The 18,323-nt window shown below is 42.4% G+C and overlaps 1 protein-coding gene across 5 annotated transcripts in view; it reads left to right on the top strand.

The window, feature by feature from the left end:
- GTF2H2 (general transcription factor IIH subunit 2) overlaps positions 1 to 18,323 on the top strand; it is a 54,239-nt gene that overhangs the window by 16,313 nt on the left and 19,603 nt on the right. For all 5 annotated transcript variants that reach the window (XM_056539623.1, XM_056539601.1, XM_056539616.1 and 2 more), the window contains exons 4-10: positions 928 to 964; positions 1,050 to 1,136; positions 8,355 to 8,405; positions 9,821 to 9,875; positions 13,702 to 13,807; positions 16,038 to 16,128; positions 16,219 to 16,306. In XM_056539623.1, coding sequence (XP_056395598.1) covers positions 928 to 964; positions 1,050 to 1,136; positions 8,355 to 8,405; positions 9,821 to 9,875; positions 13,702 to 13,807; positions 16,038 to 16,128; positions 16,219 to 16,306 — 515 coding nt within the window. The remainder of the gene's footprint in view (positions 1 to 927; positions 965 to 1,049; positions 1,137 to 8,354; positions 8,406 to 9,820; positions 9,876 to 13,701; positions 13,808 to 16,037; positions 16,129 to 16,218; positions 16,307 to 18,323) is intronic.

Raw genomic sequence — 18,323 nt, 5'->3', positions numbered from 1 at the left:
ATACAATTTTAAAATTCCACCTCCACTTGCTTTTATTTCTGTGAAACGCCTAAAGGGTTAATAAACTTCTTTTATTGTCATTCTGACTACTTTAATGGGTGCAGTTTATAAAATGGGGTGATTTATGTGGGTATCTAACATACAGGCCCCTCAATTCCACTTCAGAACTGAACTGGTCCCTGAAAAATCAGATTTTGCAATTTTCTTGAAAATCTGAAAAATTGCTGCTAAACTTATAACCCTCACATTCTAAAAAAGTAAAATAATGTTTATCAAATGATGGGAACATAAAGGAGACATATTGTAGATGTGAATTAATCATTCATTTGGTGCGGCATGACTATATTTATTGTACAAGCAGAAAATGTAAAATCTAGAATTTTTTTTTTTTTTACTAAAAACACTAAATATATCAATCAAAATTTACCACTAATGTAAAGTACAATGTGACGAAAAAACTATCTCAGAATCGCTTTCATAAGTGAAAGCATTCCAAAGTTATTACCAAATCAGTGGACGCATGTCAGATTTTAAAAATTTGCCTTGGTCATAAAGGTCAAAACAGGCTATTGAGTAAAGGGGTTAAAGGGGTTTTCCGGTGATTTAAAAAAAAAAATAATTATATAGTGCTTGGGCCAGGTTAAAAATTGAAAAAATAGGGGACAAGGTAAGTATAGTTTTTTTTCTATTTTGACCCAGCCGCACAGCCATAATAATTAGAAAAAAAATGCTGGACTACCCCTTTAAATTACTTTGAATGAAGAGCATCTGCATCATCCACTGCAGTACAAGAGTGAAAAGTAGATGGCATACACCTTTTTTGGCACAGTGATTAGTGTGATACTGTATATGATAGCACTATACCAGTGACTGTAAAAGCGGTGTTTAGTGTTTATTTTAATATGCATTGTGTACTTGATATTACAGAGTGTTTGAACATCATGGACAGGTCCGCCTGGGAATGGTGAGCATGAACTAGGTGGATTTTGAATCCAGACTTTTAAGTAAATAAAGCACTGTTTGTATTCTAATGCAGATTTTCTTGCTAGATGCGTCACATGTTTGTGATAATTGACGGATCCAGAACAATGGATGATCAAGACCTAAAACCCAACAGACTTATTAGCACTTTAAAAGTAAGCATACACATCTGTTTATTGTATTTTGGCATACAATATCTGTTTTTCATCAGGAAAGCAATCTTAATGAATATTTTTTCATATTAATCATCCATATACACCAGACAGCCATAACCCAAAAAATACCTGAATTATATAGATCCCTTTTGCACTGCAATACAATTTTCAGGTAAGAGCAGCACCTTTTATAGGGTGTCTCATTTGTTCATCTCCTGAGCGGGTTTGGTCCATCTTATATCCACCATGTACATAAACCAAGGCAGAATGTGTTATGGTGACAGGTATGGGATGGCAACCAAGGTAGAATGTGTTATGGTGACAGGTATGGGATGGCAACCAAGGTAGAATGTGTTATGGTGACAGGTATGGGATGGCAACCAAGGCAGAATGTGTTATGCTGTCAGGTATGGGATGGCAACCAAGGTAGAATGTGTTATGGTGACAGGTATGGGATGGCAACCAAGGCAGAATGTGTTATGCTGACAGGTATGGGATGGCAACCAAGGTAGTATGTGTTATGGTGACAGGTATGGGATGGCAACCAAGGCAGAATGTGTTATGGTGACAGGTATGGGATGGCAACCAAGGCAGAATGTGTTATGGTGACAGGTATGGGATGGTAACCAAGGCAGAATGTGTTATGGTGACAGGTATGGGATGGCAACCAAGGCAGAATGTGTTATGGTGACAGGTATGGGATGGCAACCAAGGCAGAATGTGTTATGGTGACAGGTATGGGATGGCAACCAAGGCAGAATGTGTTATGATGACAGGTATGGGATGGCAACCAAGGCAGAATGTGTTATGGTTACAGCACCACACAAAAATTAAAGGGGTACCCCTTTTAAGTCCTCACAAGCATTTTATTTACAAGTGCAACTTTTGCACTTTTACCAATACAACCTTTGTAAAGCACTTGTGAATAAACTGCTTGTGAGGACTTAATTTTTGTGTGGTTCTTTCACCATAGCACATGCTTTCTTGGTTGCAATCCCACGTCCTCTGTCTTGTGTTGCCAGAACAGCTCTGATCCATCCAGGTATGGACACAACAAACCCTCTAAGGGTGTCCTCTGGTATCAAAACCCTCCTGGTTATAGAGTGAGTGACCAGGAGTCCAAAGAGTGGTAACTTACTAAATTCTGTCCACTTGTTGTTGTACTTGAGATATGGATCTGGTTGACAGTTAATTTTCAAATTATTATTATTTTTTTTTTGCAGCCGATTTTTGACATAATCTGCAAAAATGCACTTAAAAGGGGTACTCCACTGGAAAACATTATTTATTTATATTTTTAAATCAACTGGTGCCAGAACGTTAAAGAGATTTGTAAATTATACAAAAAAGAAGGTTGCAGCAGCACTCTTGGTCAAAAAATGGAGGCTCTTAGCGCACTTTTTGATCAAAACGTGTCCGCCATCCACCACGCGGAGGTGGCCTCATTTCGGATGGGACCCTAACACTCATTTCACTCACCTCTGCTGGGCATATAGCCTCTGACTGGGTGACATGTTGGATCCTCTATCAATTTAAAAAACCTCCTGTGAACAGGGAGGGGTGCACGGCTACAGAGGGTGCCACTCCCCCTAAATTGCACAGCAAAAACGAGAAGAATAGCCAGCACAACTATCTAATACATGGGTGCATGCTGCTGTGGCAAATACTGAGTATACAAAAAAAGAAGGTTGCAGCAGCACTCTTGGTCAAAAAATGGAGTCTCTTAGCGCACTTTTTGCTCAAAACGTGTCCCCCATGCACCACGCGGAGGTGGCCTCATTTTAGTTTAGGGGCAGTGGCACCCTCTGTAGCTGTGCACCCCTCCCTGTTTCACAGGAGGGTTTATAAATTGATAGAGGGCCCAGCATGTCATCCAGTCAGAGGCCATATGCCCAGCAGAGTTGAGTGAAATGATTGTTAGGGTCCGATCCGAAATTAGGCCACCTCCGCGTGATGGATGGGGGACACTTTTTGATCAAAAAGTGCGCTAAGAGCCTCTAAGAGTGCTGCTGCAACCTTCTTTTTTGTATAATTTACAAATCTGTTTAATGTTCTGGCACCAGTTAGTTAAAAAAAAAGAAAAAATGTTTGCCAGCAGAGTACCCCTTTTAAGTGCGTTTTTGCAGATTATGACAAAAATCAGCTGCAAAAAAAAAAAAATTTATGAAAATTAAAAACTTAAATATTCAATATCTGCTAAATACATTGTATGGGTTAGCTCAACAATTAAAGTGGTTATCCACCATAAGGGGATTTTAGTACTTACCTGCCAGAATTGGGTATCGCCTGTTGGATTTTGTTCTCTAAACGACACATCCCGCAGTTCCATGCTTGAAAGTTTGAGGTCACTTTCCTTCCTCCCACACATCAGCCACCCCATCCATTGAAACACAATGTTTTCTAACCAGGGGGCCTACAGCTCTTGCAAAATTGAAGCAGGACAGGCTCCCTCTGATCACCTGACTAGTGATGTCGGGTCTCGACTAGGGATCGACCGATATCGTTTTTTTAGGGCCGATAACGATAATCGGTGGAGGTTAGGGCCGATAACCGATAACTTATACCGATATTCCGGTATAAGTTATCGGCTATTTATCCCCCCTCGACACCGCTGCAGGTCATTGATTTAAAGCGGGCGCTTTAAATCAATGCACTGCAGTGGCTTTTGCGGTGCCATAGGCCGCCGGCGCCACCACCCGCTTCTCTCCCCTACCTGTCAGGGTGGTCCGGGCCATCCATCCATCCTTCCTGTAGTGTCCGGCGCCATTCCGGGTGGAGGGTGCACCGGTCCGAGCTGTCCTTTCTTCTCCGGGGGTCATCTTCTCCACTCCGGGCAGGCTCCGGCCTAGTAGCGCAGCATAGACGCCGCTGCGCAGTGACGCACCTGACGTCACGGCGTAGCGGCGTCTATGCAGCGTCTATGGACCGGTTCACCCTCCACCCGGAATGGCGCCGGACACTACAAGAAGGAAGGATGGATGGCCCGGACCACCCCCATTACGGGTAAGTTTATTTATTATTTTTTTTTTTTATTGACTCGGAGGGTGGGGGAGGGGCCCGACCGGTATAGCGGTATGGGCAAAAATCCATACTTGTATACCGCCCAGCACTACGGTGGGGGGTGCGACGCGGTGCGGCGGGTCTGGGGGGGGGGGGGCGTTCGCGGTGCGGCGGGTCGGGCGGTCGCGGAGGGGGCGGGGCGTTATCGGCTTATCGGCAAGGTAATTGCCGATACCGATAATGCCCAAAATCGTGATTATCGGCCGATAATATCGGCCATACCGATAATCGCTCGATCCCTAATCTCGACACACTGCAGCCTGTGAAATCCCGCAGCATGAGTAATTTTGTATGCTGTTTTAAAAATAAATATTGGGGTGGAAATCACAGAAGAATTGTGAGAAACCAGTCACACACAGGTTACGCCACTATATTATGAACTACACTAACTTTACAGCCCTTGTAGCATAGTCAAATAAAAAAATTCCTGGAATACCCCTTTAAGGCTAGGTTTCCACTTGTTTTTTTTTGTACACCTAAAAAAACGCCAGCAAAAACGCCAGAAAAACTGCCACAGGTTTCTCCTGAGTTTTGGCAGTTTTTCTGGCGTTTTTCCTGGTGTGTGGAAACAGCCAAATTTGTCCCTTGTTGCAGTTTTTCACTGCCTTCAGGTACCACTCTGTGCGTCAGATGCTGAGCGCCCGGTCCACAGAGTGTAAGGAGATGAGGAGTGATGTACAGCATCACTATTCACCTCCCCGGCAGTATAGTATACAAGGGGGCATAGTGTACCCGTATATACTATACAGGCGCCGGGAATCCTGTCACCAGACTGACAGGACTCCCTACTCCTATAGCCCCTTTGGGCGGTATACAGAATATACAGCTATCTATAGATAGCTGTATATAGTGTATACAGAACAGGAGGTCCACTTACCTCCCTCGTTTCTGTCACCGCCGGTCTGTGTAGCTCCGCCCCCTTGGGACGACATATTCAGGCTAGTCTGAAGCTCTGTTCACATTGTCCGTTTTGGATAATGGGAACAGACCCTTCTGCCAGTGTCTACCCAGACAGGGAGACTCCAGCTGTTGCTAAACTACAACTCCAAGCCAAAGGCTGTCTCGGCATGCTGGGAGTTGTAGTTTTGCACCAATTGGAGGCTCACTGTTTAGGTAGACATTGCATTATGGGCGCTCTCCCCTGCAAAGAGTGCAAAAAATGTCCTAACCTATTTTTTTTTGTGTTTTTTTTTTTTTTTTCCTTCTTGTTTCAGATCCGTTTATGCAGAGGATTACGACAGATGAACTTTATTTTTTACATTTTAATAAAATGGTTAAAGAGGGCTGTGGGAGAGTTTTTTTTAAATAAAATAATTTTTCCAATGTGTTGTGAATTTTTTTATTTGAATATTCAGGCTTAGTTATTGAGGCTGTCTAATAGACGGAATCCATTACTAAGTCAGGGCTTAGCATTAGCCCCAAAAACAGCTGGCGCTAACCCCCAATTATTACCCTGGTACCCACCGCCACAGGGGTGCCAGGAAGAGCCGGTACCAACAGGCCCCGAGTGTCAAAAGTGGCGCTCCTGGGCCTAGGCGGTAACAGGATGGCGTTATTTAGGCTGGGGAGGGCCAGTAACAATGGTCCTCGCCCACTCTGGTAACTTCAGGCTGTTGCTGCTTTGTTGGTATCGTGCTGATACTGATATACAGGGAACCCTATGCGTTTTTTTTTTCCATAAATAAAAAAACAAAACAAAAAAAAAAACGCATAGGGTTCCCCCTATTTTCAGCATCAGCCAGATACCAACCAAGCAGCAACAGCCTGACGTTACCAGGGTGGGCGAGGACCATTGTTACTGGCCCACCCCAGCCTAAATAATGCTAGCCTGTTACCGCCTAGGCCCAGGAGTGCCACTTTTGATGCTCCGGGCCTGTTGGTACCGGCTCTTCCTGGCACCCCTGTGGTGGTGGGTACCAGGGTGGTAATTGGGGGTTAGCGCTAAGCCCCAGCTTAGTCATGGATTCTGTCTATTAGACAGCCTCCATAACTAAGCCTGAAAATTCAATAAAAAAGAAAACACAACACATTGGAAAAATTATTTTATTTTAAAAAACACTCCCCCACAGCCCTCGTTAACCATTTTATTAAAATATAAAAAATCCTGTTCATCCGTGGTAATCCATCAAATCCGTCGTAATCCTCTGCATACACGGATCTGAAACGAGAAGAAAGAAAAAAACACAAAAAAAAAATAGGTTAGGACATTTTTTGCGCTCTCTGCAGGGGAGAGCGCCCATAATGCAATGTCTACCTAAACAGTGAACCTCCAATTGGTGCAAAACTACAACTCCCAGCATGCCCAGACAGCCTTTGGCTGTCTGGGCATGCTGGGAGTTGTAGTGTAACAACAGCTGGAGTCTCCCTGTCTGGGTAGACACTGGCAGAAGGGTCTGTTCCCATTATTCACAACGGACAATGTGAACAGAGCTTCAGGCTAGCCTGAATCCTGTCTGTAGCTCCGCCCCTAATTACATCATCACCAGGGGGCGGAGCTACACGGTCATGCGGGGACTGGATGGAGGTAAGGGGACTTCTCCATCTTCTGTATACACTATATACAGCTATCTATAGATAGCTGTATATAGTGTATACCGCCCAAAGGGTTAACCTACACTGTCCAGCAGTGTAAGTTAACTCTTTCCTTGCCGGGCTGGCTTAGCGCACAGCTCAGCAATTGGTTAAGTGAGCCAGCAATGTGAATACTGTATACACATTGCAGGCTCACTGTAAATTCTTGCTGGGCAGTATGTATACGGTGTGTATATATACTGCTCAGGATCAGCTGATCTCCTGGCTCTGTAGCCCTGAGAACAGCTGATCCCGACAGTCACATCAGGAGGATCGTAGCGGGTGTCAGGAGGAGTGACATCCGGTGTGATCTGTCCCTTACTGCAGGTACTACTACTCCCAACATGGAGCACACTCTGCTCCATGCTGGGAGCTGTAGTACCTGCATTAATAGACAGATCGCAGCGAGTGTAACTTCTGACACCCGCTGCGATCCTCCTGTATAATGTATAGATACAGGTGGCTGCTCTTCTATGGTCCCCTGCACTGCCGTATATATACACACATTCCTATTTCCCACAGAGTTGGGATTGGCTGGAACCATCTGACCAATCACAGCTCTCTGCGGGAAATATGGATATGTGTACTGTATATATATACGGCAGTGCAGGGCACCATAGAAGAGTGGCCCGGCCGCATCTATACATTATACAGAAGGATCGCAAGGGACCCCGGCGATCTGTCAATTAGTACAGGTAACTACTACTCCTATCATGGAACAGTGTGTTCCATGCTGGGAGTAGTAGTACTACCTAAAAAATGTAAAAATGAAATAAAAAGTGAAACATACACACACACTGCATTTTTATTATTGTCTGCTACATTTTTAGTGCCCTACCCGTGCACATAAATTGATCCCTGTTTAAAAATTTATAAAAATTTTGTTATAAAAAAGATACATTTCGTTAAATACAATTTTTTTCCATCACTACTGTATCTTTTTTATTATTATTTTTTAATGGTACCCTGCTAAATTTTAATAAAAAATGTATCTCCAACACTTTTTTGAATAGCTAAAGTCCAAAAGAGAATAAAAACCGCCTGAAAAAATGCCAAATTTAAAACCCACATGGCGTTTTTCTTGGTGTTTTTTCACTCCCATAGACTTCTATGGGAGAAAAACGCCAAGATTTTCCCGAAAAAACGCCAAAGTCTCGACAAGAGGTCGTTTTTTTAAAACTGCCAAGGAGCTCAAAAACGCCAAACTGAAAAACGCCAAGTAGATTTGGCATTTTGCAGTTTATTATTGACTTGCAGCTAACATCTGGCCTCAGCGTTTTTTCACAAATAAAACGCCATGCGGCAGAATGGGCGTTTTTATTGGCGTTTTTGTCAAAAAACAAAACAAGTGGAAACCTAGCCTAAGTCTGTGCTCACACTTGTATGTGTTGTAGCTTCTGTCAAATTCAATGGGAAGAATAGAACAATATGTAATGCTCTTCTTCCCATCAATATGTCTGAACCCACAACCAACCCCATTATAAGTCAGGGTGGTCTTTTGGGTACCAATGGTACATGCTGTGCAATAATATAATAATACTGTTTTTACAATATAGTAGTTTCTTTATTTCTATATTTTTTTTTTAGTTGCTGGAATATTTTGTGGATGAATACTTTGATCAAAACCCTATAAGTCAGGTGTGTAATGCCCTTAACCTAATTGTGGTGTTTTTTTTTGCATAATTGTTGAAGGTTAAAAGGGTATTCCTGGCGAAACCTTTTTTTTATATATATATATATATATATATCAACTGGCTCCGGAAAGTTAAACAGATTTGTAAATTACTTCTATTAAAAAAATCTTAATCCTTCCAGTAGTTATTAGCTTCTGAAGTTTTGTGTCTAACTGCTCAATGATGATGTCACGTCCCGGGAGCTGTGCATGATGGGAGAATATCCCCATAGGAACTGCACAGCTCCCGGGACGTGAGTCATCAGACAGCAGTGAGACAGAAAACAACAACTCAACTTCAGAAGCTAATAACTATTGGAAGGATTAAGATTTTTTAATAGAAGTAATTTTCAAATCTGTTTAACTTTCCGGAGCCAGTTGATATATAAAAAAAAAGTTTTGGCCTGGAATACCCCTTTAATAACGAAGAACAGTCACTTGAATACTTCATATATTCAATACCTTTTTGTTTTTCTTTATTCAATTACTCTATTGTTTAGCTTCCCATGTGATATTTATTATATTGGTTTCCATTCTGTATTATCTGGTTCATTCCATAAATTTATTTTATTTTTATTTTTTTGCACCTACGGTATTTATTTATTTTCAGAACTTTTTTCAACTGTATATGCAATTGTTTTATGTATAAAAGAGATGGTAAAAGCAAATGCTATCTGTTATGAAAGAGTAATTCCTTCTGCGAAGTGTGCAGCGTTGTGAGCACACCAGAATGTGTTAACGTGGCTGCTCAGCAATCCTAACACAGAATAAATGTCGTTTGTATAACACTTATAATGGTCAGGCATGTATAAAGAAAGCATTTGGAGTCCTGCAGCCCTTAAAGGGGTACTCCGCCCCAAGACATCTTATCCCCTATCCAAAGGAAAGGGGATAAGATGTCTAATCGCGGGGATCCCGCCACTGGGGACCCCCGCGATCTTGGCTGTGGCACCTCAGACATCCGGTGCATTGAGTGAACTTCGCTCCATGCCGAATGACTGGCGAAGGGGGGCAGAGGCTGGTGACATCACGGCAATGCCCCCTCAATGCAAGTCTATGGGAGGGGCATGACGGCCGTTATGCCCCCTCCCATAGACTTGCATTGAGGTGCTGTGGCCGTGACGTCATGAGCCTCTGGCACTGCACCCAACGCTCAAAAAGAATGCCGGGTGCAGCAGGGAAAATGCGGGGGTCCCCATCGGCGGGCCCCCTGCAATGAAACATCTTATCCCTTATCCTTTGGATAGGGGATAAGATGTCTAGGGGCGGAGTACCCCTTTAAGTGGACATTTTGGCTGAGTTCCCACACTTTTTTTCCCAGGACTTGACCCCTGGCTTTCATGTTTGTTGTTTTTAACTTTTTTTTTTAAATTTAATTTAGGTTGGACTTCTTGTCACTAGAAATAAAAGAGCTGAAAAGCTGACCGAGCTTGCTGGTAAGATCTATTTATATTTTATCCTCTTGGATTGTTATGGTGCTGGCTAAAATGTTTAGGAGTTGTCAGATTTTGAAAACCCAGAGTCAAATACCATATTAGCAGCAAAAAGGCAGAGAACTCCGAGGCACAGCGCATAAACCAGGGCATGCAAAACAACTCTGGAGCTGCGAGTATGACTGCCTGTGGATCAGGCTTGGTGGAATCACTATAGGTAGCGGTGCTGAACAACTGCCCATAGTAGGTATCAATAAATACTGAAGTGGAGAAAGGAATACAGTGAAGCATGCACCAGGTCTTTAAGGGAATTAATTTATTAGTCTTCTTGACATGAATAATATCAGATAGATGAAGCGTGGAAGCCGAGAGGGGAAGCGTGGACATGCAACAGCCTTTTCACACCAGTGAGGCGCTTCTTCTGGCCTCCATTCTGCTCCCCACTTTGGAACCTGCATCAGCTAGTATGTGTATGTATATATGTGTGTGTGAGTGTGTATGTGTATATATATATAAAAAATTACCGTATCCCTTTTTACCTGCTATGATCACATGTTATATGTAGAGACCTTCGATTTAAAGGGGTACTCCGCTGCTCAGCATTTGGAACAAACTGTTCTGAACGCTGGAGCCGGTACCGGGAGCTCGTTACGTCATAGCCCCGCCCCATCACAATGTCATGCCCTGCCCCCTAAATGCAAGTTTATGGGAGGGGGCGTGACATCATGAGGGGGCAGGGCTATGATGTCACGAGCCGCCGGCTCCAGCGTTCAGAACAGTTTGTTCCAAACGCTGAGCAGCGGAGTACCCCTGTAAGGAAGCACAATACCAAGCTCGTTTAGGAAAATTGAGCAGTGGCTCAGTGGTTGTCATTTTTGCTTTGCAGCATCGTGGTCCAAATTCAACAAAGGCCAACATCAGCATAGAGTCTGTGGGGAGATTTATCAAAACAGGTGCAGAGGAAAAGTTCACTGTTGCCCATAGAAACCAATAAGATTGCTTCTTTTATTTTGCTAAGCCTTTTTAAAATTGAAAGAAGTCTGATTGGTGAACTTTTCCTCTGCACAGGTTTTGCAAAATCTACCCCTAAATGTTATCACCATGTTTGCGGGGGATTCTTCTGAGTGCTCCAGTTTTTTCCATGTTCCATAACATACTGACAGGTTGCCTAAATAAAACCATGATTATTTTTGAACTCTTGCCACCATGTTCCCTCGCAAATTACTGCAAATTGCTGAAAGTTTCTGCAGTGTGACAGTCTATAATTGGTTAATTCTTGGGAAGCCTTCCAGCAAAATAGTTTTCTAGAAGCAGACAACCTTTTTAACTCCTTAAGGACATAAGGGGAGATTTATCAAAACCTGTGCAGAGGAAAAGTTGCCCAGTTGCCCATAGCAACCAATCAGATTGCTTCTTAAATTTTTAACAAGGCCTCTGCAAAATGAAAGAAGTGATCTGATTGGTTGCTATGGGCAACTGGGCAACTTTTCCTCTGGACAGATTTTGATAAATCTCCCCAACAGTGTTTTTCCGTTCTTGCACTTTCGTTTTTTCTACCTTACCTTTTTAAAAATCAACCCTTTCAATTTTGCACCTAAAAATCCATGTGATGGCTTATTTTTTGCGCCACAAATTCTACTTTCTAATGACGTCAGTCATTTTACCCAAAAATCTATGGCGAAGCAAAAAAAATAATCATTGTGCTACAAAATTGAAGAAAAAATGTCATTTTGTAACTTTTGGGGGCTTCCGTTTTTACGCAGTACATTTTTCGGTAAAAATTACACCTTATCTTTATTCTGTAGGTCCATGGGGGAGATTTATCAAAACCTGTGCAGAGGAAAACTTGCCCAGTTGCCCATAGCAACCAATTAGCTCGCTTCTTTCATTTTTAGGAAGGCCTGTGAAAAATGAAAGAAGCAATCTGATTGGTTGCTATGAGCAACTGGGCAACTTTTCCTCTGCACAGGTTTTGATAAATCTCCCCCATATGATTAAAATCATTACTACATGCACGAAAATAAATACGTTTAAAAATAATGCGCTATTTTGGATTTTTTTTTTTGCGCTTACGCCATTGACCATGTGGTTTTATTAACGACATTTTTATAGTTCAGACATTTACATATGCGGCGATACCACATATGTTTATATTTATTTACTCTGTTTTTTTTTTTTTTTATGGGAAACGGGGGTGATTCTGACTTTTATTAGGGAAGGGGTTAAATCATCTTTAACTTTTTTTTTTTCGCAGTGTTATACCCCCAATAGGGGACTATAACATGCATTATACACATTGCAGGCACTGATCAATGAATTGACATAGCATAGCATTGATCAGTGTTATCGCCGCTTGACTGCTCCTGCCTGGATCTCTGGTACGGAGCAGTCATTCAGCAAACGGACGTGGAGGAGGCAGGTAAGGGACCCTCCTCGTGTGTCCTAGCTGATCGGGACACTGCGGTTTCACGGCGGTGGTCCCAATCAGTCTGACTGAGCTGCCAGGAAGCTTTCACTTTCACTTTAGATGCGGCGATCAAAGTTGAAGGTAATGATCAGAGTTAAAGGCCCTCATTTACTATTCTAAACCCGACTTTTTTTGTCGTTTTTTTCTGGCGCATCTTTGTCTGCGACATGTCGCAGACATTGTGCACAAGTCTGCAACACGATGCAACATTTTTTACCCGACGGACCCGATGTGGATTCTCCCAAACCCGAAAAGGGGCGTAACCCGACATTTCTGAGCTTTCCCACGTATTTATAAAGGTTTCCAACCCGAATTTGTTGAATTGTTGTGGATTTTTTCCCGACAACTCAGAGGAGTTGGAAACCAAAACCAACAAAACCCACGTGCGACAAACAGGATGCGACATAATAATAAATACCAGGGGAAAAAAGCAGTCTGGTAAGAAAGCAAGATAGACTTACAACCCGATTTTCTAAGTAAATGAGGGCCAATGTCCGGCATTAGCCACGGGTCCTGGCTGCTGATAGCAGGTATGATGCGAGCTCAGCTCCTGAGCTCACTTCATAACCCTGCCGTGCAACAAGGGGTTAATGTATAGTTGGATTTTCAGACGTGTGTATTTAGCTGCTGATTTTCTATGATTTTGCTACCCATTGACTTCAATGAATAGCAAAATCCACTGTAGAAAATATGCAGAGGCTAGACGATTGTACTTGTGACCTTCTACTAAGTGGTTTACATCAGTTTACTGAAAAAATGAAGTATTGAATTGCATAGTAACTAGGTTAACAAACAGATACATCATTAACCATATAGATACTAGTGACCGATCCAGATAAAGTATGAAATCCCCCACTAGTATCTCTTAGATACTTTGGGAAGCGTCAGTCATTTCACTGTCCTTTTAACCATCCTGCCACAGGTGCAGAGAATTTTCAGTGTGGAGGATGGGATATAAGGAGGAGATATGAGGACAAGAATGTCATTGTTGTATTTTTCTCTCCCACAAGGTTTTGGTAGAAAGACCGGGCAACATTGGGTACTCTGCTAGTGACCAATAATAGTGAAACTTCCTAAGGCAGAAATGCATGGAAATCCCTTCACTGTTATTCCCAGGGAAAGTCTGATGATGTAACTGTCCATATTTGGTAACTCTGCTTTTATGGACAGGTACATCATTAGGGCTTCCCTCTGAGGACCGGTTTCCTTTACAGTGAGATGTGTTGCAGCCTTCTTTCGGAAGTATATATTGGCGGTCCAAGGAACAAACATTACATCAACAATGAAATTATGTTTGATATTGGACTTATTCTTTGCACTTTTCAATAAGCTGCACATTTTTTCTTCTTTCAATTCCCACAGGTAACCCCAGGCAGCATATAGCAGCACTGAAGAAAGCCGTAGACATGACCTGCAGTGGCGAGCCTTCCCTGTACAATTCTCTCAACCTTGCGCTGCAGACACTAAAGTCAGTATCCGTTACTTTTTAAGCTAAAAAAGAAAATAGCTGAATGGTGCTACTAGAAAAAGAGACACGGGGGAGACTGTTCAAAACCTGTGTAGAGGAACAGCAGTGCAGTTGCCCATAGTGACCAATTAGATCGCTTCTTTTATTTTTCAAAGGCCTTTTTTATAAATGAAAGAAGCGATCTGATTGGCTGCTATGGGCAACTGGGCAACTTTTCCTCTTCACAGGTTTTGATAAATCTCCCACATATCACCCCGAAAATAGCGCTGACAAAGATGCGCTGACAGTCTCCAAACTGAGGAAGGAGTAGTCGTTCTCCTTAGTTAAAAGGTTGAACATTTCAGGCTTTAGCTAGATCAACCTTTCTTGTTATTGACTTACTTTTGCCTTTGATGCTACTTCTATGTATAACTGCACTGGAAGTGGATGGGGCAGGTATGTTTGTTGGACAGGTACTATTCAATACAAAAATGGTCAAGTGTCTTTCTGATTTATTTTTTATTTTTCTCTTCTTATGCCTTATTGACTGGTGTCTTTGTTTGGATGCATTTTGTAACCCAATTAACCCCTTAAGGACCAAGCCCATTTTGACCTTGCGTGTTCGTTTTTTCCTCCTCACCTTCTAAAATCCATAACTCTTTTATATTTCCATCTACAGACCCATATAAGGGCTTGTTTTTTGCATGACCAATTGTACTTTGTAATGAAACCTCTCATTTTACCATAAAATGTACGGCGAACCCCCAAAAAATATATTTTTTTAGGGAGTAAATTTTACTAAAAATCTCAATTTTGCACATTTTGGAGGCTTTTGTTTTCACACTGTACACTTTATGGTAAAAATTACATGTGTTCTTTATTCTGTGGGTCAATACAATTAAAATGATACCCATGGCTAGATACTTTTATGTTTTTGTACCGCTTAAAAAAAATCTAAAACTTTTTGTACAAAATCAGTAATCTAAAATCGCCCTATTTTCACCACCTATAACTTTTTTCTGTATATAGGGCGGTATGAGGGCAATTTTTTAGCGCTGTCATCTGTTCTTTTTATCATTACCACAATTGCATATATTAAACTTTTAGATCATTTTTTATAAAAAATTTTTGGCAATAAAATAAAAAAGCAGCATTTTTGGCCTTTACCGGATGTCGGCCATTACCGGCAGGTCCCCGGCTACTGATAGCAGCCGGAACTTGCCGTGTATGACGCGAGCATCGCTCCGATACTCGCGGCCATACACAGGACGTAAATGTACGTCCTAGTGCGCAAAGTACCGCCAAATCCAGGATGTTCATTTACGTCAGCTGCAGGTAGGTAATGTGGTGGAAAAAAAAGACTATTCCTCAGATCCTGGAATCAATTGCTGGAAGTTCACTAGTGATGTACTGTACAATGTAGGTGAAGCTGCAGTGAAATACTGGCCTCAGTGGTTTCTTCCAGCATATACTGCACATGACTTCTGAAGCCAGTGGGTGGCAGCGGCGTCACCTGTTCATTGTATGGGGACATCATCACAGCACTTCTGCCTGGGGGGAGTGTTGAGTACATTTATGTTTTTTAATGCAATTTCCTGCCACTAGCCAATTTTAAAAAGACAAGAAATTAGCTGTTCATTAAAAGTACATGTAAGTGAGGGATCACAGAAACAGAAATTTGTGGATTCCAGAAACAGAGTAATGTATCTTTATGCATTCTGGTACTAGAAATAGCCCTTGGCAGTTTCAACTTTGTAGGATTATTGCTGGTTATTTTTGATATGCATTTACAACTCCCTCCTGATGAAGCAGTAGCGAAAACATACGTTTGGGGTAAGGAAGTGAGGTGGATTCAGGCAGGATGCATGGCAGGAATCTTTTATAATGTGGCCTATGTGAGGTTTTGTTAGTACTCAGTATTGCCTATTTCTCTATCTCTGTTTTATATCGTGATCATTTACCAGTGTGTGCAAGATACTATCTGGATTTTCCCCTGTGAGTGCTGCTTCTATCAGCGTCTGTTCACACTGTATATCCATTGTATCAATATTGTCATCCTGTACTCCATAATATATCAGCTACCATCCTTACCCCCATTTTGTGTATGTGTACCTTGGTGCCTTATCTTCTATGTCTGATTTTAATGATGTTTGTTTTCTAATAGATTGTTTATTCTGCTATTGTAATTGGCTTCTATTTTTGTAGAAAACTATGTAATAATTTGATAATTTTTATATAAATTTGTATTCAGACACATGCCTGGACACACAAGTCGTGAAATCTTGGTGATTTTTAGCAGCCTGACAACATGTGATCCATCCAATATATATGACATTATTAAGGTATGTGATATGAGTTATTCCATTCAATATTAGATCCAGTAATCTGCACTACAGCTAGTTCATGTATTTCTTTTCTTCTTTCACTGGCAGTCCCTAAAAGCCAGCAAAATCAGGGTGTCTGTTATCGGGCTTTCTGCAGAGGTGCGAGTCTGCACTGTGCTTACTAAGGAGACTGGAGGTGAGATATTGCCTAATTCTAAAATAGTATATTTGTACATTTTTCTGTTATTTGGTAAATTTATTTTATTAATATGAAACATTAGTCAAAAACTGAAAATGTAGCTTTTGCCCCGAGTAGCCTTCATATCCCACTGTTTACCGCTAAGTAGGCACCAATCCTGAGAATTCCTATTGTGTATTTCTTACCTCAGTGAAGATAGTCATAAGATGCTTGTGAATTAATCTCCACATATGTTGTCAAAAATATTTTTTACATATCAGCTACGACAACTAAGTAGATAAGTGGACATGTTCACATGGATGGAAACCATGCAGATTTTGATGCCATCTGTGCTGGTTTCCACATCCCAATCAGCGTGTTTCCTCATGGGAATCCATCTTTTATTGCCTTAAATGAGAAATGTAAAAAATCTGTGCTTTGTGGCTTTTTTTTTTCAGCACTGAAAAAAATTATTCGGTGTCCCTTATTTTCACATTTGTGCATGGAATCGTTGCAGATGTTCTCGTTGTAAATGAATGTGTAAATTTGCATCAAAATCTGTGTTAAAAAAAATAAATAGATTTCAGACACAGATTTCTTTCGGATTTCTTGCCTCTTAAATGTGTCACCTGAACTAGCTTTAACTGGGGTTGATCAGGCACGTCTGAGGCAAAAGACAAAATTTGATTTTTATTATATATATATATATATATATATATATATATATATATATATATATATACATATACACACACACACACACACACACACACACACAGTCATGGGCGTAAATGTTGGCCACCCCTGAAATTTTTCTAGAAATTGAAGTATTTCTCACAGAAAAGGATTGTAGTAACACATGTTTTGCTATACACATGTTTATTCCCTTTGTGTGTATTGGAACGAAACCAAAAAAGGGAGGAGTAAAAGCAAATTGGACATAATGTCACACCAAACTCCAAAAAATGGTCTGGACAAAATTATTGGCATCCTTAACCTGTTCAGGACCCATGACGTATGCATACGTCTTCACACCCTGGGTCTTAAGGACCCATGACGTATGCATACGTCATGGCGTTTTCCGGTCTCTGCCGCTCGCCGGGCAGAGATCGGAACTGGATGCCTGCTGAAATCCTTCAGCAGGCATCCAGGGCAAACGCCGAGGGGGGCCATGATCGCCGCAAATCGCAAGGGAAATCGCCCTTGCGATCTGCGGCGATACCGGGCTGATCGGGTCTCTGGGACCCGACCGCCCGGTAATTTCGCATGATCCCGGCTGTTGCAGACAACCAGGACCATGCTGGAGTATCGGAGCGAGGTGGCAAGCCGGCCACCTCCTCCGATCCCCTGCGATCTGTCGGTTAGTTAACCGACCAATCGCAGGAGGGGGGGCGGTTACTTCCTCCCGTCCTGCCCGGCCCCTGAAAGTCCGGAGAGGACGGGAGGAAGACCGGAGGACGCGGCGGGGGACGGGGGAGTGCTGGGGACCGGCCCCGGTACTTACCTCGTCCCTGAAGACCCGGATCCAGACGATGAAGACGGCGGCGGCGGCGGCGGCGACAGGTGAGTAGATCTTCAGCCGCGGTCGGGCCCTTTACAGCAATGCACGTCGCCGTAAAGCGACATGCATTGCTGTAATAGGACCCTGTAAACTACAACTCCCAGCATGCCCAGACAGCCCTTGGCGTCTGGGCATGCTGGGAGTTGCAGTTTTGCAACATCTGGAGGTACACAGTTTGGAGACCACTGTGCCCTTCCAGATGTTGCAAAACTACACATCCTCAGCATGCCCTTACTGTCCAGGCATGCTGGGAGTTGTAGTTCTGTAACATCTGGCCCTTCAGATGTTGCAGAACTACAACTCCCAGCATGCCTGGACAGTTTTGGCATACTGGGAGTTGTAGTTTTGCAACATCTGGAAGGGCACAGATTGGGAACCACTGTATTAGTGGTCTGCAAACTGTAGTCCTCCAGATGTTGCAAAACTACAACTCCAAGCATGCTGGGAGTTGTAGTTCGGCAACATCTGGCTCTA

Source organism: Hyla sarda, chromosome 1 (genome assembly GCF_029499605.1).
Source record: "Hyla sarda isolate aHylSar1 chromosome 1, aHylSar1.hap1, whole genome shotgun sequence".
Lineage (NCBI taxonomy): Eukaryota > Metazoa > Chordata > Amphibia > Anura > Hylidae > Hyla > Hyla sarda.
The sequence above is the reverse complement of the archived record's forward strand: the minus strand, read 5'-3'. Positions and strand labels throughout refer to the sequence as shown.